The sequence below is a fragment of the Pseudochaenichthys georgianus genome, chromosome 6 (assembly GCF_902827115.2).
Source record: "Pseudochaenichthys georgianus chromosome 6, fPseGeo1.2, whole genome shotgun sequence".
Taxonomy (NCBI): domain Eukaryota; kingdom Metazoa; phylum Chordata; class Actinopteri; order Perciformes; family Channichthyidae; genus Pseudochaenichthys; species Pseudochaenichthys georgianus.
The window spans coordinates 44,674,423-44,699,810 of record NC_047508.1 but is presented as its reverse complement, the minus strand read 5'-3'; the positions used below and the strand labels follow the sequence as shown (position 1 = coordinate 44,699,810).

Here is a 25,388-nt window from a genome sequence, read left to right as displayed (position 1 = left end):
GACCGTGCTGTAGTTCCTTTATAGCCCAACATTAGCCGCCTTTAGCTTAGCGGTGGTGACGTGATGTCATGTGACCGTGCTGTCGTTCCTTTATAGCCCAACATTAGCCGCCTTTAGCTTAGCGGTGGTGACGTGAAGTCATGTGACCGTGCTGTAGTTCCTTTATAGCCCAACATTAGCCACCTTTAGCTTAGCAGTGGTGATGTGAAGTCATGTGACCGTGCTGTAGTTCCTTTATAGCCCAACATTAGCCGCCTTTAGCTTAGCGGTGGTGACGTGAAGTCATGTGACCGTGCTGTAGTTCCTTTATAGCCCAACATTAGCCGCCTTTAGCTTAGCGGTGGTGATGTGAAGTCATGTGACCGTGCTGTAGTTCCTTTATAGCCCAACATTAGCCGCCTTTAGCTTAGCGGTGGTGACGTGAAGTCATGTGACCGTGCTGTAGTTCCTTTATAGCCCAACATTAGCCGCCTTTAGCTTAGCGGTGGTGACGTGAAGTCATGTGACCGTGCTGTAGTTCCTTTATAGCCCAACATTAGCCGCCTTTAGCTTAGCGGTGGTGATGTGAAGTCATGTGACCGTGCTGTAGTTCCTTTATAGCCCAACATTAGCCGCCTTTAGCTTAGCAGTGGTGACGTGAAGTCATGTGACCGTGCTGTAGTTCCTTTATAGCCCAACATTAGCCGCCTTTAGCTTAGCGGTGGTGATGTGAAGTCATGTGACCGTGCTGTAGTTCCTTTATAGCCCAACATTAGCCGCCTTTAGCTTAGCAGTGGTGACGTGAAGTCTTGAATGCATTGTTTGTTTATAGCCTAATGTTAGCTTTTAAACCTGGAGATTGCACATGTGCTTCAAAAATGGTAACAGTGGTGTTACTAAGTGGATATATTATCCTGCTGAACAACACGTGTAAGGATCATAGACTTGTGTTGGCCAAAGATCTTATTTGCTGCAATCCACTGGTAAAATGCCATTAGCTTTTTGCTAACGGAGCCCTTGCAATGTTCCGTATACATAAAAACATCTCTACATCCAAACTCAAGGATAATATTACTAAATGTTTGACCATGATACAATTTAATGTCAAAGGGGACCTAAAGCCAAATTATCTGAATAAATAACGATTTCAACCAAAATACATTCATCTGTATACATTTTTTTTAAAGATTATTCTGACCTGGAGAAAATCTAAAAACTAAAGAAGAGACACAAATAAACAACTCTCTGTATCGGGAAGGATTTTCTCCAAACTTTTGACATAACATTAACTTTATTTCTCGACACATCAGAGTTCACAGTGAGTTCCACACGGTAACAAAACACTCAGCAGTCTGCCGCTCCGCCGTGTGAGTTAAAAAAGATACGGTTCAAAAAGTGACATTTAAGCGTGAAATAAAAATGAAATACTTTATAAAAAGTGAGAGGTGTTCAGGTTTGTAGAGCAGGTGAGTTCAGGCCTGGGACGGATCCACCTGTAAGACAGAAACAGCACATATTGAGTTATAGCCAGGGGCGGACTGGGACTACAAATCAGCCCGGGACTCTCGACCGGCCCACTTCAGTACCGCAAGTTAATACCGCTAGTAAATTGTCGATGGGACTTATCCGGCCGGCCCACATCGTCCGACCGACCTACTTCAGTACCGGCCAGTCCGCCCCTGGTTATAGCACCCAAAATGAACATTTCATAGCACAACGAAAACATCTACTTTTGACTTTCTGGCTACACTTAAAGGTGGGGTAGGTAAGTTTGAGAAACCGGCTCGAGATCGCTAGAATTTGAAAATACACAACCGGAGAAAATCTGCGACTTCACGCGCACATGACCAATGAGGGCACGAGATAAGTTTGTGCCCCGATGGAAGGCTGACAGGCAGGTAGGCCAACCAATCCGTTTAGCCGGCCCAGCTAAACATAGTGGTTGTACTTTTTACAGTATTACGGCTTCTACAGATGAAATTTTTTCATGGATTTTTTGTCAAAGCACTTCAGATATTCATTGCTATCGGGATGTTAAGAGCATTCCATGGAATATAACAAGTGTATCTCGAGCCGGCTTCTGAAACTTACCTACCCCACCTTTAAGGCTATAAAGAGTTACTGTATCTGACTTTATGACGTATTCGCATGGTCTGATTTCAAGCCTCATGAATCTTGGCTGAATCATGTATTGTTGGCGAAGGTAGAACACGATACATTTTGGAGAGGATCCGACTCACGTGGAAACTTTTCTTCTCTTACGGAAACAGCTGCGGTCGAAGTCTGCCAACATGTTATGGGTTTGTTTTCAAGGGACATCATTGTTTTCCAAAAGCACATCTACTATTTGGAGTGTTTGCTGATTTCATGAATTATTCAACTCAATTTGTTTGCAATACCCTAACAAGAATTTTAACCACATTGCCAAGTTTAATTAATGTTCTTTAAAACACTTTGGACCTGAGTACTTTGTCTCTAAACTTAGTGGACATCTGAATAACACTCATCCGCTCTCTTCCCAGAAGCCACCGGTCAGATCATACGGCGGTGAAGAAGTTAAACTATTTATAACATGAAGAAGCTGTCCTCTGGTGACAGCAGGCTTTCACATTGAGGGGGTCTGATGGCTTTTGGAGGCTAAACCATGTCTCCGATGCTATCACTCCAGGATACAAAATTCTTCAAACAAACATGGGGAAGTCGTACCCTTTTTAAGGACCCGATGCTGCTCCCGCGGATCGCTGCCATCAGGTCGTCGCGGCCTGACCTTTGAGGCGGCGGCAGGTGTGTCGGTTCGTCTCGTCTCTTCTGGATGGACGGCTTCAAGGTGTTCTTCAGGTCTTTGACAATATCTGCGCTCTCCTTTTCATTGGCGCCATTCTTGAGCTTCTTCGTCTTTGTCTTCTTTTGGTTTGACTGCGTCTTTGTGTTGTTTGAGAATTCGTGCTGTTTGACCATTTCGGATATCTTCCTCGTAGGCACTGCTAAAGAAGGAGGAGGAGGCGGAGGAGGATGAGGGGGAGGAAGGGGGGGATTTCTGTTCTGCTTTTCGACAGTCTTAGAAGATTGTGATGGCTTGTTTGGAAGTGTATTTTCTGCAGATAAACCTGGTTCCGAGACCTCTGGAGGACTCTTCTTCTCTTGGAGCCTCCTCTGTCTCTGCTGGTCCTGGTTGCGTGTCAGGATGCTGGTCGACGTCATTCTCGGCCCCGGAAGGTCGAACTGGTATCCGAGCTTGAGCAGGGTTGTGTTTTCCCTCAGCAACTGGACCATTTCCATCTCCACTTTCCCCCCGCAGATGTGCCTCTGGTTGTGGAACCGGAGCTCCACGAGGCTCCGGTTGTGCTGCAGCGCTGCGATCAGAGCCAGGATGCCCTGACCCGACACAAAGTTGGACTCGATGTTCAGGTTTCGGATGAAGCGGTTCTCACGGAGCATCTTGGAGACGGCGAAGGCAACCCGGTCGTCGGCGTGGGTGTTGGCGAGGCTGAACACGTGGACATGAGTGTTGGTGCAAAGGGCCTCGGGGAAACGAAGCAAGGTTTCCTGGGAAATATCTTCGATGTTGTTGAGGTTGACTTCACTCACGGCGGGGTCGTTACTCAGGATCTGCTTCAGAGTTTCATCGATGACGATAGTGTTCCCACTCGCTCTGTCGGACATTGTGTTTGGGTTTTGTTCTGTGGTTTCAGTCGTCTTCACTTCACCCTTTGAGACTTTTGACAGGCCGTTCTTCAGAGGACATTTCATCCTGATTGGAGCCTCCTTTTTGCACTCATCTTTCTTTTCTGTTTGATCTTCCTTTGCATCATTCTCGCTTGACACATTCTGTGCTCTCCTCCCCTTTGGTGACGTCTTCTTCCTGTCGCTGTCTGAAGTCTTGCCGGGGGTGTCGGCGGTCACTGTCACTCCTTCCCCTCTGCTCTTATCTCGGCGTCCCTCCTGCGCACAATAACACGACAGAATATGAGGTCAAACCCTGACATTTTCCAGCCTCTGACTTTTAATTAAGAACCCTTTCCACTGCTTGCCGACAGTCATTAAAGCTGGCATTTGCGTTTCTCTGACAGTCTATATTTTTTCCACCCACACGTTTTAAATAAATTGGATACATGTAACACCTTCTACATCGTATGTTTTAACGGTAAACATGCATCTGAACCGATAGAGTACGCCGTAAGGACCCTTTGGTCAGAAAGCAAAAGGCTTCGCATGAAAATGATATTAATTTTGGCCCAATATGTAACGTTTCACAGAAAGCTGCACATGATGTTAACCTTTATCCATCTTGAGTACTTTTGATGGAACTACGAAAAGATGGAAACGAAGGCTCGGATACGTTGGCTTTCAGTCCCTAGTTTGGGATAAGCTCCAAAAACAACCCTACATTTGGACGCCGTCTTTCAAACTCCACACCTGCCTGATAGCTTCCAGTCTCTAAGATGTATCCTGCAGGTTCTCTAAGGACGCCAAACCACCGTTTCCACAGGATGGAAAGGACCAACACTGACGAGTAAACTGATCTGCTCCTTAAATCCCAAACTGAATCTGTTTCGTCTTTTTCTCCAAAAGGGCTGTCGGGGTGTTTATCTCGATGAGTCTTATTTTGTCTGACTGTTAAGACTCAAATCTGTTCATTACTTAAAATACTGCACACGTTTCTTTGCTATTGCTCCGATATTGTCTGGAAATACAGATTTAAAAATAAAAAAATAAAGCTTGTTTTATCAATGAATACAAAAACACTTTGAAATATGTTTTCAGTTAGATTTCCCTTCGTAGTGTGCAACTAACTACATTCTTAAGTATTTACTTTGCAGATTTATATTACTCATACTTTAAGTATTTCTATAGATTGAGATCTATAGACCATCAATCAGAGACGACGAAAGGATAACCCATTACATTCATTTAGTTAACTTCTTGTCCCTCAAAGCTACAGATGCACGATGCAAACAGGGACCGTTTCTAAACAACCCCTTGCTGGTAATAGATTGATTTGCGGTCAGAGTATTGATGTCTCCTCTCACCCGTCTGTCCTCCATCCTCTCGTCCTCCATCCTCTCGTCCTCCACCAGCTTCTTGTTCTCGTCCTCCCAGTATTTCATCAAGGCGTCCTTATCGAAGGTCCCAGTTGGGATCTTGGCGGTCTGGTCTTTCTGCCTCAGGCCGATGGGGACGTTGTCATCGAGGGCGGCCAGCTCCCTCTCCAGCTCCTGCAGCTCCTCGGAGGACAGAGTGGCCAGCAGCTCGTCCTCGTCCACCTCCTCGTTCTTCTTCAGCTCCTTACGGTACCCAAAGGTACTCATGCTCGTTCGAGGAGTCGTCCAACTCTTAAATCTCTTGCACTTAAACCCCCTTTTTTGTACTTCCCACCATTAAGTTCCTTCAGATAAAAGATGCTGTGGTAGACCGGTGGTGAATCAGAGTCCTCTACTGGTTCCAGCTGCCCAAGGAGCCTGACAGGGGAAATAAGGGGAGGGCCGCCATGCCACCGATGGTCCTGTCTTTTTTTAGGGTGTTGGGTTGGGGGGGGGGGGCGTCAAAGAGATAGGCTTACCGCAGGAATGCGAACCCTCTGAGTGGCCTGAGGACGAAACGTACGGGGAACAAAACGCCGTAGGGGAGACACCAGAGATGAAGATGTGTCCGGACACTGAATGCAACACACGCTCGAATGAATGCCACAGCCTTGGGGGCGAAGTTGTCCGGGAAACGCTTGTTCTCCCCGAGGACGGCAGGACTATGTTCAGTACGGCTGATCGTGAACACAGATGCTGTTTACACTGCAGCTCAACAAGCTAAATGTCAGGACGGACTGAGTTGCTGCCACTCGTACAGACATGTTGGAACAAAAACAAAGCTTTCATCCATCTGCAATATTACATGTTTAAACATATTGCATATTCTTTTCAGCCAACGTGAATGAGAGTTACTTACTTTTGTGTGTGTGTGTGTGTGTGTGTGTGTGTGTGTGTGTGTGTGTGTGTGTGTGTGTGTGTGTGTGTGTGTGTGTGTGTGTGTGTGTGTGTGTGTGTGTGTGTGTGTGTGTGTGTGTGTGTGTGTGTGTGTGTGTGTGTGTGTGTGTGTGTGTGCGTGTGTGTGTCTCTGTCTCTGTGTGTCTCTCTCTCTGTGTGTGTGTGTGTGTGTGTGTGTGTGTGTGTGTGTGTGTGTGTGTGTGTGTGTGTGTGTGTGTGTGTGTGTGTGTGTGTGTGTGTGTGTGTGTGTGTGTGTGTGTGTGTGTGTGTGTGTGTGTGTGTTGTGTGTGTGTGTGTGTGTGTGTGTGTGTGTGTGTGTGTGTGTGTGTGTGTGTGTGTGTGTATAGTTAGTTTAATAGGTTTATTTTTCCGCTACTTCCCCCCCCCCTACCCGACTTGTAAAGCGACCTTGGGTTTCCTGAAAGGCGCTATAAAAATATTATATATTATTATTATTATTATTATTATTATTATTATTATTATTATCTCAAATATTCAGATGATTATTGACTATTCATTATAGATTACTGATCAAAACAATAGACCAAACAGAACTAATCTGACTTTGTCCTTTTAAACCCTGGCTCCATTGCCACCATGTTGGCTCGAGGTCAGTCTGTCAACCAAGCAAGTTCGATTTGCAATCGCCGTGTTCAGCAAAGAAATCCTAGACGATAGAAAACCGGAAGGAGAGAGATTCAAACACGGACTCAACGTTATGTTTATTTGCTGCCGAGCTGTTGGACCATACCATGTGACATGAGTGTTGTCATTATTGTGTCCACCCCTCTGCTGCAGTAACCTCAGTATACATGTGTAGAACTGACCTTCAGTTTGAATACAATGTTTTTGGAGGGAGCGCGGTTTGTTGTTTTGTTTCCAAGACGACCATCCGAGCTCCACATGCATCCATCACTGAGCATGCTTAGCAAGTCGTCTCGTGTTACAAAGTGAAAAGACTCAGAGCGACATAACACCACCCTCACGCTAAGCCTGCTGTGACGTAACCTTTGACCTGGATCGCTGCTGATTAGTCATCCAGCTGCGATGCCCGGGCGGAGAACGGAAACATTTCCCGTTACAAAACAAAGGAAGGAACGGTTTCTGCTAGGGATGCCAGCGATTATTCGATTATTCGAATATTCGTTACAGTCTCCATAATCGAATATTATTTTTAAAAATCGATTTTATTTATTTATTTATTTTTTATTATTTATGTTTTTTATTTTGTTTTCGAACAAATAATCGATTATTATTCGCCAGGGCTGCCGAATAATCGATTTTGATCATGGTCAGTTTCTGGCAACCCTAGTTTCTGCTCGTTCACCTCACGGACTCTGAAACGGTTTATAGATCGGATTCGTTTCCTTTCGACTGTGCAGCCGATTCCCAAAGAGATGATCGGTGCCCGTGTTCACCTGGCCTCTGCCTTCATGTCTCAGGTCTGTGTGTCTGTCGGTCGGCAGGACAACATAAATAAAACCCCAGGCCCAGTTTCTCAGAACTTGTTCGTACGATGGAGTATTTACAAAATAAGAAGCATGTTACAGCCGGCGCGAAGCAGCCGTTGTTTCTCACGTATGGACACGGCGTGCTCGAGGTGTGTTTTGACCCTTCATCAGATCTGTTGCCCCGAAACCTCAAAGCAACCATTTTGTAAACGTTATATTCATTTTCCTGACTCACTCACACACACACACACACACACTCACACACACACACTCACACACACACACACACACACACACACCACACACATACACACACACACACACACACACACGCACACACTCTCACGCATCGCCCTCCCCCACACACACTCAATCACTATCACACACACACACACACACCTCACACACACACGCACACACTCTCACTCACTCAACCAACACAACACACAACACACACTCTCACACAACACCACAAACACACATACACACACACCACACACACCACACACACACAGACACACACAACACACACCACATCCTCACACACACACGCACACCCACTCTACACTCACTCACACACACACAACAGTACACCACACACACGCACCACGCACAAACACACTCTCACAACACACACACACACACCACACACACAGCAGTCACACACACACACCCGCACACACAACCACACACACACCACACACCACACACACACGCACAAACGCACAACACACCACGCTCACACACCACACCCCACACACACATCAGACACACAAACACAACACACACACACAGAACACACAACACACACAACCACACACACACGCACACACACACACACACACAACACACTCAAACACACACACCAAAACTACAACACACACTCACAACACACAACACTAACACAAAACACACACACACACACCACACTCACACACGCACACACACACTCTCACACACACACACACACACACACACACACACACACACACACCACACACACACATACACACACACCACACACACACATACACACACACACATACACACACACACACCACACACACACCTCACACACACACGCACGCACACACACACACACACACACACACTCACACACACACACACACACACACACACACACACAGCAGCAGCAGTTTCATAATTGGTTCCAATTAGTGGTTGAAGAAATGCAATACGCGGCTTGAAAGTCTGAAGCACTTCACATGCAAAGGTCTCTTTATTGAACAGGAGGACTTTTGCAGAATAGAGTGAAACTTTATGTGCCTTTATTTTCAATTGACTCATTTCAGTCGGCGTAAGCAGTTTGATTTCATTACTTCCTTGACAGCAAGTTTAACCGCAGTTTTGTTGGATGGAACGTAACTTTCGGGAGATACGGTTGGCCGTTACCTCGTTGACGTCACGCTTTGCCGCCGTTGCTCGCTTCGAAAGTTGAGAGAAGTTCAACTTTTCAAGCGTCGACGGAAGCGCCGGCCAATCAAATCATATGCCAGTACTCTAGCCCAGGGGCGTCAAACTCAATTTCATCGCGGGCCACATTCGCATAAAGGTTGAACTCAAAGGACCGGTTGTATATAAATATATAATATAAATATAAAATAATGTATTATATTACATTATTGCCTCTGAATTGGATTATTATCGGATAGGATAATAACTTAGTAATTAACTACGTCTGAAAGCAGAAGTCCAGGGCAAATAATTGCAAGTCTCTTCAGTGCGCATGTCACAAAACAAGATGCATTGTGGGACATAGTAATAATAATTCCTTATATTTATTATAGCGCTTTTTCAATGACTCAAAGCGCTTTACATATACACACATTACACATATATCATACATGCAATGGTCAGATACTGTGGACAATACCCACAGGAGCAGGTTCAGGTGAAGGGTCTTGCCCAAGGACACACCGGCTTTACAGACGCAGCAGCGGCGGGTTTCACCTTGATCTGATGATCATTGCACAGCGCACTGCGCCCATCTTCACGCCTCGAAGAACACGCCTGTAGCTTTGTTATTCATGTTTTATTATCTTTGCTTTTACATTAGTGTTTTTAAATGCCATTTTATAATATGTTTCTTAATGCTCTTAATGTCTACTTTGATTAGCGTGTAGGGGAGAAAGGCGCTCTATAAATAAACTTGCCTCGCCTCGCCGACTACAGTTTGGAAATCCTTTGACAAATGTGACCTCTGTCTGTTCTCAGGTTCTTGTGTGACCTGATCAATGCTAAATGTGAAGCCATGATGTTGTTGTTGTTGTTGTTGTTGTTTCTGCAGGTCGCAGGGTTACATTGACAGTCAACCTGCTTAACGGTCTGCATCAGCTGACAGCACAACTTCTGACTGCAAGAGAAAATACATGATGTCAATCAACCATTTGTTGACTATTATAGGAAGTGGATGGAGTCGCCGTTATCTCGTCCATTGGTTTGTGGACTACAGTTTGTAAGCCTTGACGTTTAGCCGTTGCTGTTAGTTGTAATCTTGCCAGCTTGTTCTTTTGGAATCGGTATTAAATAACGGGTGGAACAAAGTACAACTGTACGACAAATAAAAGGCCCTTTCATGAACTGACAACACTGTTACAATGGTACGGTGGTGGAAGCGACCTGTCAATCACGATGTAACCACTTAAAACATCGCAAAAGAGCGCTGCTTTATTGTCGATTGTATTCTAAACAAGACCACTTCACAGTCATTTTGTCACACACTAGTTGAGTCGCCCCCTGCTGGCCATTTAAAGGTCACTCGAGACTGAACTCTGGATGGATTGCCTAACCAACATGCATTGAAACCAGAGCATGCATTCTAATTAAATCCAGACACGTTAAGCTTTTCACTTACCCAGTGAAATATGTCCCAATGTAACCCGTAGATCGGTTCTGAACTTTCTACATTCATGTATCTCTTTAATATCAGACAGTACAAATGTATTTACAACTCTTTGAAATGTAAACAAACCCACTTCTCAGGAAGGACGATTCTCAGTAGCAGGGACCTGACATCCGAGTCATCTCACATAGTGATTGAACGCAGACATTTCATGTTATGCAGCCTGGACCAGAAAGACCTTAGCTAATGCCCCTTTGAAACACTGTGACAAGGGGCAGTCATGCGGTACAGACAAGGGGCAGTAAAGGAAACTCTAACACTGCAAAAACACATATTTACTCCTAAATTGACTTAGGAAACGTATTGCGTGTCCTTTTCAGATCATTGTGAAACATTGACGCCCTGCTGCATACGGTAAGCCACTTGTATGACTCATGGAATATGAAGGATGTCCTCGTGCGCACGGTCCCCCCTGCAGATGATGTTGTCGTCCAGGTGGCTCTCTTTGAACAGCAGGTAGTCCTTCAGCCGGTTGGGCAGCGGGGCGGACGCCATGCTGCTGCAGCTCAGGTGCTTCCTGATCACCACTCTGCTCAGGTGAGACAGAGAGCGAGGGTTACCTGGAAGTCACAGAGAACACACTGTTGGACCAACGTGACAGGAAGCAGAGGTGGGAAGTAGTGGAGTACAAAGACTTTGTTAATGTACTTAAGTACATTGTTCTGGTATCAGTACTTTACTCCACTACTTCTTTTTACTTTACTTTCACTTCTTACATGTTGAACTCAAATACCTGTACTTTCACTTCTTACATGTTGAACCCAAATACCTGTACTTTCTACTTCTTACATGTTGAACTCAAATACCTGTACTTTCTACTTCTTACATGTTGAACTCAAATACCTGTACTTTCTACTTCTCACATGTTGAACACAAATACCTGTACTTTCTACTTCTTACATGTTGAACTCAAATACCTGTACTTTCTACTTCTTACATGTTGAACTCAAATACCTGTACTTTCTACTTCTTACATGTTGAACCCAAATACCTGTACTTTCTACTTCTCTCATGTTGAACTCAAATACCTGTACTTTCTACTTCTTACATGTTGAACACAAATACCTGTACTTTCTACTTCTTACATGTTGAACTCAAATACCTGTACTTTCTACTTCTCACATGTTGAACACAAATACCTGTACTTTCTACTTCTTACATGTTGAACTCAAATACCTGTACTTTCTACTTCTTACATGTTGAACTCAAATACCTGTACTTTCTACTTCTTACATGTTGAACCCAAATACCTGTACTTTCTACTTCTCTCATGTTGAACTCAAATACCTGTACTTTCTACTTCTTACATGTTGAACACAAATACCTGTACTTTCTACTTCTCACATGTTGAACACAAATACCTGTACTTTCTACTTCTTACATGTTGAACACAAATACCTGTACTTTCTACTTCTTACATGTTGAACACAAATACCTGTACTTTCTACTTCTTACATGTTGAACTCAAATACCTGTACTTTCTACTTCTTACATGTTGAACACAAATACCTGTACTTTCTACTTCTTACATGTTGAACACAAATACCTGTACTTTCTACTTCTTACATGTTGAACACAAATACCTGTACTTTCTACTTCTTACATGTTGAACACAAATACTTGTACTTTCTACTTCTCACATGTTGAACACAAATACCTGTACTTTCTACTTCTCACATGTTGAACTCAAATACCTGTACTTTCTACTTCTTACATGTTGAACTCAAATACCTGTACTTTCTACTTCTCTCATGTTGAACTCAAATACCTGTACTTTCTACTTCTCTCATGTTGAACTCAAATACCTGTACTTTCTACTTCTCTCATGTTGAACTCAAATACCTGTACTTTCTACTTCTCACATGTTGAACTCAAATACCTGTACTTTCTACTTCTCTCATGTTGAACTCAAATACCTGTACTTTCTACTTCTTACATGTTGAACTCAAATACCTGTACTTTCTACTTCTCACACGTTGAACTCAAATACCTGTACTTTCTACTTCTCTCATGTTGAACTCAAATACCTGTACTTTCTACTTCTCTCATGTTGAACTCAAATACCTGTACTTTCTACTTCTTACATGTTGAACTCAAATACCTGTACTTTCTACTTCTCACACGTTGAACTCAAATACCTGTACTTTCTACTTCTCTCATGTTGAACTCAAATACCTGTACTTTCTACTTCTCTCATGTTGAACTCAAATACCTGTACTTTCTACTTCTCTCATTTCCCAAACAGCTGGTTCCTTTAGTCTGAATGTGTGTTGGTGCGTGGTCATTATTCTTTAGAGTCACTGCGTGCCTATTGGTTGGAACACGATCCGTGTATCCATCACTTCCTGGTCTTCTCTAAAGAAGAGGGACCAATGGAAACGTTGTCATGTTGCCGTTGGTCACCATGGAAACATTCATTAGCTAACAATGACATTATTGTTCTATTAGTATAAAGGGAGGTCAGGTACTCTTTAAAGCAGCTGCTAGTTATGGGTACTTTTTACTGAAGTACACTTCAAAGCCTCTTTACTTTGGCTTGAGTAAAGAAGTTTAGTCAGTACTTCTACTTTTAGGTCCGGCAGTGGCTCAGTCAGTAGGGGCTTGGACTGGGAGCTGTAGGGTCGCCGGTTCAAGTCCCCGACCAGACCTAAATATGGCGTGTGAACTGCTACTTGGAGAGGTCCCAGTTCACCTCCTGCCCTGCCATGGTGCCCTTGAGCAAGGCACCGGACACCCCCCTTCCCCCCTCACTCCCATTGCTCCCCTGGCGCTGTACAATAGCTGCCCACTGCTCCTGGTACTGGACTCCTGGTTCTAGGATGGGTTAAAAGCAGAGAACACATGTCACTGTGTGTGCTCGGCATGTGTGACCATTCAAGAGGGTTTCATCCCTCCAATGCTATTCTTTTACCAGAGCATTTTTAAACACGAGTATCTGTACTTCTACTTGAGTAAAGGACGTGTGGACTTTTGCCATGTCTGCTAATAAAGCAGGAAGAACAGGTACGTTCATGTGTTCTTCGAAGTGACAGGAATCGTCTAGTTGTTTTTACCACAGCGTGACTCACATAGCGTCCAGCGGATGTGAGGCCACGCCTTCTGCGCCTGCAGGGCTTTCGTCAGTTTGCTGCAGAGGGAAACCTGACCGACGTATTCCAGGAGGATCGACACGACTCGGCCCACCAGGTGGTCCAGCCAGGAGACGCTGACGAAATCACAAAACTGGAACACGAGAAGATATTAGTGCTAACTACACATGGGAAAATGTTACTGCAATGACATATTTCTGACTTATTTGACCAATACACCCCAAACATGGATTGATACACGACTTTAAGAGTATGACGCCTTTTTTTTGCACATATTAGGAGCTAGCAATCGGACATACAGCCACGAATTATTTGGCTTAATGCTCAAGGATTTTTCACACACATGTATTGATAGGTAACACTTTGTCCAAAATGTTACTTCCACGTGTAGATCAACTCACGGGGACTTTCTCCTCCTGGTCCGGTGAGCACCCAGCCTCGCTCCGCTCCTCCCAGTCGTCCTCATGGTGGCAGCAGAAACACTTCTCTGCATTATACCCGTTGTTGAGCAGCAGCCTCATCATCACCTCGTCCTTCAGGCAGTGCTGCAGCGCCGTGGGAAACACCGTGTCGTTCAGCACCGTGAAGTAACAGTTCACATCCGCTTTAGCCGCCAGCAGCAGCTTCACGATGTCGTAGCGCCCCGACCGGACCGCCACCAGGAGGCAGCACAGAGGGTCCAGGTTGGGATTGGCCCCTGCTTTGAGCAGCATCTCAGTACAGGTGGCGTCCCCGTTGGAGACGGCGAAGTACAGCGGGCTTTTCCTCATGTCTCCGTAGTTGTCGGAGATGTGCGGGGCTAGCTGAGCGTTGACGTCGAAGCCTTTCTGCAGTAGCAGCTCCAGGCAGCGGGTGTTTCCTCCGTCAGCGGCAGAGTGGACGGGGCTGAGGCCGGAGACACGCAGAGCCCGTCTGGTGGTGATCGGGATCAAAATCCTTAAAGCTCTGATGAAGAAAGAAAGTAGAAATTCTTAAAGAACTTATGAATCAGGAAATATTCTACATGAAGGCTGAGCAGTTCGTGTTTTGAGGCAAAGCAATGGACCTGTCTGTCAATTTACGATTCCAACTATTTTAGATTCTGCTAGTTGAACTTAAAGAACAATCAACTTCCTCAACGCACTCACAGGTGGTGTCCCTCGTACGCAGCGTGGTGCACGGGCAGCTGGGAGCTCAGGTTGTGGACGTTGGGATTGGCTCCGTTCTGCAGCAGGATGTTGAGACAGTCCGGGTCTCCTGAACCGGCAGCGTCGTACAGAACACTGTCGCCATTTGGCGCCTGGGCGTTCACATCAGCGCCTTTTCAATGTGGAAACAGTGTTCAATCAACCATCACGACACCATCAGCCAAGGTACCTTTTCTCCCAGAAGTTACGGTCCCATACAACAACACCTCAATGACGTCTCGAGCGAGATATTCATTCTTGATTACTTTACGTTATTTTTAAAACAGTAAAGAAAGTAAAACAATCGCGTTATGGGGTTCAAATAAGTACCTTGTTACGTACCTTAAGTTACATATCTTAATTAAGTATGCTAAGAAGTAAGATATATAGATATATAGATAAAGTATATAGAGGCTTCTCAATTCTTAAATTTCCCCTCCTCGACTCCCCTCCTCGAGACTTAGTCCCGCCCACAGGAGATGCGAGCGGAGGACCGAGGAGGGGAACCGAGGAGTCGAGGAGGGGAAATTTGAGTATTGAGAAGCCTCTTATGTATATACTGTATGTGTTGCAGGTGAAGTTAGTTACGTAGGTTAATTGAAATTAGAACAAGTCAATGTTAACTTTTTATTAAAAACTGGGTTTTCTGGGTAAAAGTCCTGCATTTGTGAAATGAATCCGTCTGGCCTCCGCCTTAGGTCGTCGTTGATTAGACACTCAAACAAAAGGCTTTATTAATGTCTCCATCAGGAGTTTCACACACGAAGATGGTGTCGACTCAGTCCAGCACTATGTGTTCACCGTGTTTGATGAGGAGCTCCAGGACTCCAGAGTGGCTGTACTCCGCAGCGATGCCCAGAGGAGTGACTCCGTACTGGTCCGTCTCTGAAACCTTTCCCCCCCTCTGCAGCAGGAGCTCCATGACAGCAACACAGCCGGCTCTGGAGGCCTCGTGCATGGCCGTCCACTTCTTCAGACACACCTGCTCCACCTGAGCTCCTGCAGCCATCAGACTGGAGACCATCTGAGAGGATCCGGCTCTCACTGCTGCACGGAGGAGGAACTGATGGTCAGAGGTGGGAGGTAGTAGAGTACAAATACTTCGTTACTGTACTTCAGTATGTTTTTCTGGTACCAGTAACTCCACTACTTATTTTTCTGACGACATTTTACTTCTTACATGTTGAACTCAAATACCTGTACTTTCTACTTCTTACATGTTGAACTCAAATACCTGTACTTTCTACTTCTTACATGTTGAACACAAATACCTGTACTTTCTACTTCTTACATGTTGAACTCAAATACCTGTACTTTCTACTTCTCACATGTTGAACCCAAATACCTGTACTTTCTACTTCTTACATGTTGAACCCAAATACCTGTACTTTCTACTTCTTACATGTTGAACTCAAATACCTGTACTTTCTACTTCTTACATGTTGAACACAAATACCTGTACTTTCTACTTCTCACATGTTGAACCCAAATACCTGTACTTTCTACTTCTTACATGTTGAACCCAAATACCTGTACTTTCTACTTCTTACATGTTGAACTCAAATACCTGTACTTTCTACTTCTTACATGTTAACTCAAATACCTGTACTTTCTACTTCTTACATGTTGAACTCAAATACCTGTACTTTCTACTTCTTACATGTTGAACTCAAATACCTGTACTTTCTACTTCTTACATGTTGAACTCAAATACCAGTACTTTCTACTTCTTACATGTTGAACCCAAATACCTGTACTTTCTACTTCTTACATGTTGAACTCAAATACCTGTACTTTCTACTTCTTACATGTTGAACTCAAATACCAGTACTTTCTACTTCTTACATGTTGAACTCAAATACCTGTACTTTCTACTTCTTACATGTTGAACTCAAATACCAGTACTTTCTACTTCTTACATGTTGAACCCAAATACCTGTACTTTCTACTTCTTACATGTTGAACTCAAATACCTGTACTTTCTACTTCTTACATGTTGAACCCAAATACCTGTACTTTCTACTTCTTACATGTTGAACCCAAATACCTGTACTTTCTACTTCTTACATGTTGAACTCAAATACCTGTACTTTCTACTTCTTACATGTTGAACTCAAATACCAGTACTTTCTACTTCTTACATGTTGAACTCAAATACCTGTACTTTCTACTTCTTACATGTTAAACTCAAATACCTGTACTTTCTACTTCTTACATGTTGAACTCAAATACCTGTACTTTCTACTTCTTACATGTTGAACTCAAATACCTGTACTTTCTATTTCTTACATGTTGAACCCAAATACCTGTACTTTCTACTTCTTACATGTTGAACTAAAATACCTGTACTTTCTACTTCTTACATGTTGAACTAAAATACCTGTACTTTCTACTTCTTACATGTTGAACCCAAATACCTGTACTTTCTACTTCTTACATGTTGAACTCAAATACCTGTACTTTCTACTTCTTACATGTTGAACTCAAATACCTGTACTTTCTACTTCTTACATGTTGAACTCAAATACCTGTACTTTCTACTTCTTACATGTTGAACTCAAATACCAGTACTTTCTACTTCTTACATGTTGAACTCAAATACCTGTACTTTCTACTTCTTACATGTTGAACTCAAATACCTGTACTTTCTACTTCTTACATGTTGAACTCAAATACCTGTACTTTCTACTTCTTACATGTTGAACACAAATACCTGTACTTTCTACTTCTCACATGTTGAACCCAAATACCTGTACTTTCTACTTCTTACATGTTGAACCCAAATACCTGTACTTTCTACTTCTTACATGTTGAACTCAAATACCTGTACTTTCTACTTCTTACATGTTGAACTCAAATACCAGTACTTTCTACTTCTTACATGTTGAACCCAAATACCTGTACTTTCTACTTCTTACATGTTGAACTCAAATACCTGTACTTTCTACTTCTTACATGTTGAACTCAAATACCAGTACTTTCTACTTCTTACATGTTGAACTCAAATACCTGTACTTTCTACTTCTTACATGTTAAACTCAAATACCTGTACTTTCTACTTCTTACATGTTGAACTCAAATACCTGTACTTTCTACTTCTTACATGTTGAACTCAAATACCTGTACTTTCTATTTCTTACATGTTGAACCCAAATACCTGTACTTTCTACTTCTTACATGTTGAACTAAAATACCTGTACTTTCTACTTCTTACATGTTGAACTAAAATACCTGTACTTTCTACTTCTTACATGTTGAACCCAAATACCTGTACTTTCTACTTCTTACATGTTGAACCCAAATACCTGTACTTTCTACTTCTTACATGTTGAACTCAAATACCTGTACTTTCTACTTCTTACATGTTGAACTCAAATACCTGTACTTTCTACTTCTTACATGTTGAACTCAAATACCTGTACTTTCTACTTCTTACATGTTGAACTCAAATACCTGTACTTTCTACTTCTTACATGTTGAACACAAATACCTGTACTTTCTACTTCTCACACGTTGAACCCAAATACCTGTACTTTCTACTTCTTACATGTTGAACTCAAATACCTGTACTTTCTACTTCTTACATGTTGAACCCAAATACCTGTACTTTCTACTTCTTACATGTTGAACTCAAATACCTGTACTTTCTACTTCTCTCATGTTGAACTCAAATACCTGTACTTTCTACTTCTTACATGTTGAACTCAAATACCTGTACTTTCTACTTCTTACATGTAGAACTCAAATACCTGTACTTTCTACTTCTCACATGTTGAACTCAAATACCTGTACTTTCTACTTCTCACATGTTGAACTCAAATACCTGTACTTTCTACTTCTTACATGTTGAACTCAAATACCTGTACTTTCTACTTCTTACATGTTGAACTCAAATACCTGTACTTTCTACTTCTCACATGTTGAACTCAAATACCTGTACTTTCTACTTCTCACATGTTGAACTCAAATACCTGTACTTTCTACTTCTTACATGTAGAACTCAAATACCTGTACTTTCTACTTCTCACATGTTGAACTCAAATACCTGTACTTTCTACTTCTCACATGTTGAACTCAAATACCTGTACTTTCTACTTCTTACACGTTGAACTCAAATACCTGTACTTTCTACTTCTCTCATTTCCCAAACAGCTGGTTCCTTTAGTCTGAATGTGTGTTTGGTGCGTGGTCATTATTCTGTAGAGTCACTGCGTGCCTATTGGTTGGAACACGATCCGTGTATCCATCACTTCCTGGTCTTCTCTAAAGAAGAGGGACCAATGGAAACGTTGTCATGTTGCCGTTGGTCACCATGGAAACATTCATTAGCTAACAATGACATTATTGTTCTATTGATATAAAGGGAGGTCGGGTACTCTTTAAAGCAGCTGCTAGCTATTGGTACTTTTTACTGAAGTACACTTCAAAGCCTCTTTACTTTGACTTGAGTACAGAAGTTTAGTCAGTACTGCTACTTTTACCAGAGTATTTTTAAACACGAGTATGTGTACTTCTACTTGAGGAAAGGATGTGTGTACTTCTGCCCTCTCTGCTGACGATCAGTTTGAAACATAGCTCAATACGTAGACTAGACCAAACGTGAGGAAGTGTTCTGACCTAAAAGCAGCGGGGTTTCGTTCTTGCTGTTGGTCGTGTGAGGAGAAGCGCCGTTCTCCAACAACAGCTTCACGTTTTCCAACAAATCATTTCCAACCGCTAAAGTCAGGAAGGTCTCGCCCTCCGAAGTCTTTTCCTCCAGAGTCAGACGGAAAGACGCTGAAGAGCACGAGAAAAAGTTGGTCATTATAACACTTTATTTAGTCCTTAAAAAACCTGTTCTTCAACTCCAGCATGTCAGTTCTCTAAGTTCAGCCACACTTTGACACAAACATTGACCGTGGAGCTCAGACTTGAACCTTGTATGACCTTTCATCATTTATCCGTCCTCTTTTTCATTTCTGGAGACTTGTACTCCATGCCTTTTTCCCTGCAAAGAGGCCACGAAACTTGACCATATACGTTTTTTTAAACCGGACTCTCAGCGGTATTTTTAATATCAAATAATTGTTTCTGTCCGAATGTGAATATCTTTCTCAGTTTCTCTCATCAAAATGGTTAAAAAGTTTGTCACAGTTAATCAATGTGAAACCTTATTTTAAAGCCTCATGTAGAAGTTGAACATTGATGCGGACGATGCAGACGCTGACAATGGAACAAAATGAATGCAAAATTATAAATGTTAAAGTTCATTTATTAAATAGTATAAAAAGAAATAGATATTTTACATGTACAGTATACTGATGATTTCTTGTTTGGATTTAACATTTAATGCAATAATAATTCAGATAATACATAACCATCGGTTTGTTTTTTTCTAGTCCATTCTCTAAACTGTGAAATAAATTGTAGTAAAACTGTGGACCTCTTACCCACCGTACAGCACCGTCTCCAGGACCAGAACCAGAGGTTGCACCACCGCCCAGTGCAGAGGAAACCAGCCGCGCTCATCCGCCTGACTGAAGGATGCTGGGAAATCACAGAGCTGCCGCAGAGCCAACATGTCACCTGCAGAGACATGTCCGTACTTTTATTCAAGGAGAATATATTAATATGTTACTTTATTTGATCTCTATCGCACAGCAGAGGTGGGAAGTAGAGGAGTACAAATACTTCGTTACTGTACTTAAGTACATGTTTCTGGTGTCAGTACTCCACTACTTATTTTCCTTACGTCTTTTTACTTTGACTTCCTACATGTTGAACTCAAATACCTGTACTTTCTACTTCTTACATGTTGAACTCAAATACCTGTACTTTCTACTTCTCACATGTTGAACTCAAATACCTGTACTTTCTACTTCTTACATGTTGAACTCAAATACCTGTACTTTCTACTTCTTACATGTTGAACACAAATACCTGTACTTTCTACTTCTCACATGTTGAACTCAAATACCTGTACTTTCTACTTCTCACATGTTGAACTCAAATACCTGTACTTTCTACTTCTTACATGTTGAACTCAAATACCTGTACTTTCTACTTCTTACATGTTGAACTCAAATACCTGTACTTTCTACTTCTTACATGTTGAACCCAAATACCTGTACTTTCTACTTCTTACATGTTGAACACAAATACCTGTACTTTCTACTTCTCACATGTTGAACCCAAATACCTGTACTTTCTACTTCTTACATGTAGAACTCAAATACCTGTACTTTCTACTTCTCACATGTTGAACTCAAATACCTGTACTTTCTACTTCTTACATGTTGAACTCAAATACCTGTACTTTCTACTTCTTACATGTTGAACACAAATACCTGTACTTTCTACTTCTCACATGTTGAACTCAAATACCTGTACTTTCTACTTCTCACATGTTGAACTCAAATACCTGTACTTTCTACTTCTTACATGTTGAACTCAAATACCTGTACTTTCTACTTCTTACATGTTGAACTCAAATACCTGTACTTTCTACTTCTTACATGTTGAACCCAAATACCTGTACTTTCTACTTCTTACATGTTGAACACAAATACCTGTACTTTCTACTTCTCACATGTTGAACTCAAATACCTGTACTTTCTACTTCTTATATGTTGAACTCAAATACCTGTACTTTCTACTTCTTACATGTTGAACTCAAATACCTGTACTTTCTACTTCTTACATGTTGAACTCAAATACCTGTACTTTCTACTTCTTACATGTTGAACTCAAATACCTGTACTTTCTACTTCTCACATGTTGAACTCAAATACCTGTACTTTCTATTTCTTACATGTTGAACTCAAATACCTGTACTTTCTACTTCTTACATGTTGAACTCAAATACCTGTACTTTCTACTTCTTACATGTTGAACACTAATACCTGTACTTTCTACTTCTTACATGTTGAACCCAAATACCTGTACTTTCTACTTCTTACATGTTGAACTCAAATACCTGTACTTTCTACTTCTTACATGTTGAACTCAAATACCTGTACTTTCTACTTCTCACATGTTGAACTCAAATACCTGTACTTTCTACTTCTTACATGTTGAACTCAAATACCTGTACTTTCTACTTCTTACATGTTGAACTCAAATACCTGTACTTTCTACTTCTTACATGTTGAACCCAAATACCTGTACTTTCTACTTCTTACATGTTGAACACAAATACCTGTACTTTCTACTTCTCACATGTTGAACTCAAATACCTGTACGTTCTACTTCTCACATGTTGAACTCAAATACCTGTACTTTCTACTTCTTACATGTTGAACCCAAATACCTGTACTTTCTACTTCTTACATGTTGAACTCAAATACCTGTACTTTCTACTTCTTACATGTTGAACTCAAATACCTGTACTTTCTACTTCTCACATGTTGAACTCAAATACCTGTACTTTCTACTTCTCACATGTTGAACTCAAATACCTGTACTTTCTACTTCTCTCATGTTGAACTCAAATACCTGTACTTTCTACTTCTCACATGTTGAACTCAAATACCTGTACTTTCTACTCCTCTCATGTTGAACTCAAATACCTGTACTTTCTACTCCTCTCATGTTGAACTCAAATACCTGTACTTTCTACTTCTCTCATGTTGAACTCAAATACCTGTACTTTCTACTCCTCTCATGTTGAACTCAAATACCTGTACTTTCTACTTCTCTCATGTTGAACTCAAATACCTGTACTTTCTACTTCTCTCATGTTGAACTCAAATACCTGTACTTTCTACTTCTCACATGTTGAACTCAAATACCTGTACTTTCTACTTCTCTCATGTTGAACTCAAATACCTGTACTTTCTACTTCTCTCATGTTGAACTCAAATACCTGTACTTTCTACTTCTCTCATGTTGAACTCAAATACCTGTACTTTCTACTTCTCACATGTTGAACTCAAATACCTGTACTTTCTACTTCTTACATGTTGAACACTAATACCTGTACTTTCTACTTCTTACATGTTGAACTCAAATACCTGTACTTTCTACTTCTTACATGTTGAACTCAAATACCTGTACTTTCTACTTCTTACATGTTGAACACTAATACCTGTACTTTCTACTTCTTACATGTTGAACTCAAATACCTGTACTTTCTACTTCTTACATGTTGAACTCAAATACCTGTACTTTCTACTTCTTACATGTTGAACCCAAATACCTGTACTTTCTACTTCTCTCATGTTGAACACTAATACCTGTACTTTCTACTTCTCACATGTTGAACTCAAATACCTGTACTTTCTACTTCTTACATGTTGAACTCAAATACCTGTACTTTCTACTTCTTACATGTTGAACCCAAATACCTGTACTTTCTACTTCTTACATGTTGAACACAAATACCTGTACTTTCTACTTCTTACATGTTGAACTCAAATACCTGTACTTTCTACTTCTCACATGTTGAACTCAAATACCTGTACTTTCTACTTCTTACATGTTGAACCCAAATACCTGTACTTTCTACTTCTTACATGTTGAACTCAAATACCTGTACTTTCTACTTCTTACATGTTGAACTCAAATACCTGTACTTTCTACTTCTCACATGTTGAACTCAAATACCTGTACTTTCTACTTCTTACATGTTGAACTCAAATACCTGTACTTTCTACTTCTTACATGTTGAACTCAAATACCTGTACTTTCTACTTCTTACATGTTGAACCCAAATACCTGTACTTTCTACTTCTCACATGTTGAACACAAATACCTGTACTTTCTACTTCTCACATGTTGAACTCAAATACCTGTACGTTCTACTTCTCACATGTTGAACTCAAATACCTGTACTTTCTACTTCTTACATGTTGAACTCAAATACCTGTACTTTCTACTTCTCACATGTTGAACTCAAATACCTGTACTTTCTACTTCTTACATGTTGAACCCAAATACCTGTACTTTCTACTTCTTACATGTTGAACTCAAATACCTGTACTTTCTACTTCTTACATGTTGAACTCAAATACCTGTACTTTCTACTTCTCACATGTTGAACTCAAATACCTGTACTTTCTACTTCTCACATGTTGAACTCAAATACCTGTACTTTCTACTTCTCTCATGTTGAACTCAAATACCTGTACTTTCTACTTCTCACATGTTGAACTCAAATACCTGTACTTTCTACTTCTTACATGTTGAACACTAATACCTGTACTTTCTACTTCTTACATGTTGAACTCAAATACCTGTACTTTCTACTTCTCACATGTTGAACTCAAATACCTGTACTTTCTACTTCTTACATGTTGAACACTAATACCTGTACTTTCTACTTCTTACATGTTGAACTCAAATACCTGTACTTTCTACTTCTCACATGTTGAACTCAAATACCTGTACTTTCTACTTCTTACATGTTGAACACAAATACCTGTACTTTCTACATCTTACATGTTGAACTCAAATACCTGTACTTTCTACTTCTCTCATGTTGAACCCAAATACCTGTACTTTCTACTTCTTACATGTTGAACTCAAATACCTGTACTTTCTACTTCTTACATGTTGAACTCAAATACCTGTACTTTCTACTTCTCACATGTTGAACTCAAATACCTGTACTTTCTACTTCTCACATGTTGAACTCAAATACCTGTACTTTCTACTTCTCTCATGTTGAACTCAAATACCTGTACTTTCTACTTCTCACATGTTGAACTCAAATACCTGTACTTTCTACTTCTTACATGTTGAACACTAATACCTGTACTTTCTACTTCTTACATGTTGAACTCAAATACCTGTACTTTCTACTTCTTACATGTTGAACTCAAATACCTGTACTTTCTACTTCTTACATGTTGAACACTAATACCTGTACTTTCTACTTCTTACATGTTGAACTCAAATACCTGTACTTTCTACTTCTTACATGTTGAACTCAAATACCTGTACTTTCTACTTCTTACATGTTGAACCCAAATACCTGTACTTTCTACTTCTCTCATGTTGAACACTAATACCTGTACTTTCTACTTCTCACATGTTGAACTCAAATACCTGTACTTTCTACTTCTTACATGTTGAACTCAAATACCTGTACTTTCTACTTCTTACATGTTGAACCCAAATACCTGTACTTTCTACTTCTTACATGTTGAACTCAAATACCTGTACTTTCTACTTCTCACATGTTGAACTCAAATACCTGTACTTTCTACTTCTTACATGTTGAACCCAAATACCTGTACTTTCTACTTCTTACATGTTGAACTCAAATACCTGTACTTTCTACTTCTTACATGTTGAACTCAAATACCTGTACTTTCTACTTCTCACATGTTGAACTCAAATACCTGTACTTTCTACTTCTTACATGTTGAACTCAAATACCTGTACTTTCTACTTCTTACATGTTGAACTCAAATACCTGTACTTTCTACTTCTCACATGTTGAACTCAAATACCTGTACTTTCTACTTCTCACATGTTGAACTCAAATACCTGTACTTTCTACTTCTCACATGTTGAACTCAAATACCTGTACTTTCTACTTCTTACATGTTGAACACTAATACCTGTACTTTCTACTTCTTACATGTTGAACTCAAATACCTGTACTTTCTACTTCTCACATGTTGAACTCAAATACCTGTACTTTCTACTTCTTACATGTTGAACACTAATACCTGTACTTTCTACTTCTTACATGTTGAACTCAAATACCTGTACTTTCTACTTCTTACATGTTGAACTCAAATACCTGTACTTTCTACTTCTTACATGTTGAACACTAATACCTGTACTTTCTACTTCTTACATGTTGAACTCAAATA

The 25,388-nt window shown here is 41.1% G+C and overlaps 2 protein-coding genes across 8 annotated transcripts in view; both read right to left on the bottom strand.

Annotated features, from left to right (window-relative positions):
- Positions 1–1,281: 1,281 nt before the first annotated feature.
- lmod2a (leiomodin 2 (cardiac) a) lies at positions 1,282–5,451 on the bottom strand. Its single transcript, XM_034085644.2, has 3 exons — positions 5,010–5,451; positions 2,686–3,921; positions 1,282–1,472 (listed from the first exon to the last, which is right to left on the bottom strand). The coding sequence occupies exons 1-3, from the start codon at positions 5,286–5,288 to the stop codon at positions 1,452–1,454; spliced, it is 1,536 nt and encodes a 511-aa protein (XP_033941535.1). The 5' UTR covers positions 5,289–5,451; the 3' UTR covers positions 1,282–1,451.
- Positions 5,452–9,242: 3,791 nt separating this feature from the next.
- LOC117448346 (ankyrin repeat and SOCS box protein 15-like) overlaps positions 9,243–25,388 on the bottom strand; it is a 20,823-nt gene continuing 4,677 nt past the window's right edge. For 4 of the 7 annotated variants that reach the window (XM_034085616.2, XM_034085618.2, XM_034085617.2 and 1 more), the window contains 7 exons: positions 20,020–20,151; positions 19,204–19,362; positions 15,388–15,633; positions 14,548–14,719; positions 13,822–14,365; positions 13,400–13,553; positions 9,243–10,891 (listed from right to left, as the gene is read on the bottom strand). In XM_034085616.2, the coding sequence (XP_033941507.1) occupies positions 10,704–10,891; positions 13,400–13,553; positions 13,822–14,365; positions 14,548–14,719; positions 15,388–15,633; positions 19,204–19,362; positions 20,020–20,151 (1,595 nt within the window). In that variant the 3' untranslated portion in view covers positions 9,243–10,703. Of the gene's footprint in view, positions 10,892–13,399; positions 13,554–13,763; positions 14,366–14,547; positions 14,720–15,387; positions 15,634–19,203; positions 19,363–20,015; positions 20,152–25,388 lie in introns of those variants that run through there. The other 3 variants (XM_034085621.2, XM_034085620.2, XM_034085622.2) reach the window with 2 other exon arrangements.

What these genes read in the sequence shown, in the direction of transcription:
- lmod2a (XM_034085644.2), bottom strand. Translation starts at nt 5,288, where the DNA reads ATGAGTACCTTTGGGTACCGTAAGGAGCTGAAGAAGAACGAGGAGGTG. An exon ending in AGAGGATGGAGGACAGACGG is followed by an intron (nt 3,922 to 5,009) that starts GTGAGAGGAGAC and finishes TATTGTGCGCAG; the next exon opens with GAGGGACGCCGAGATAAGAG. An exon ending in GCATCGGGTCCTTAAAAAGG is followed by an intron (nt 1,473 to 2,685) that starts GTACGACTTCCC and finishes TCTGTCTTACAG; the next exon opens with GTGGATCCGTCCCAGGCCTG.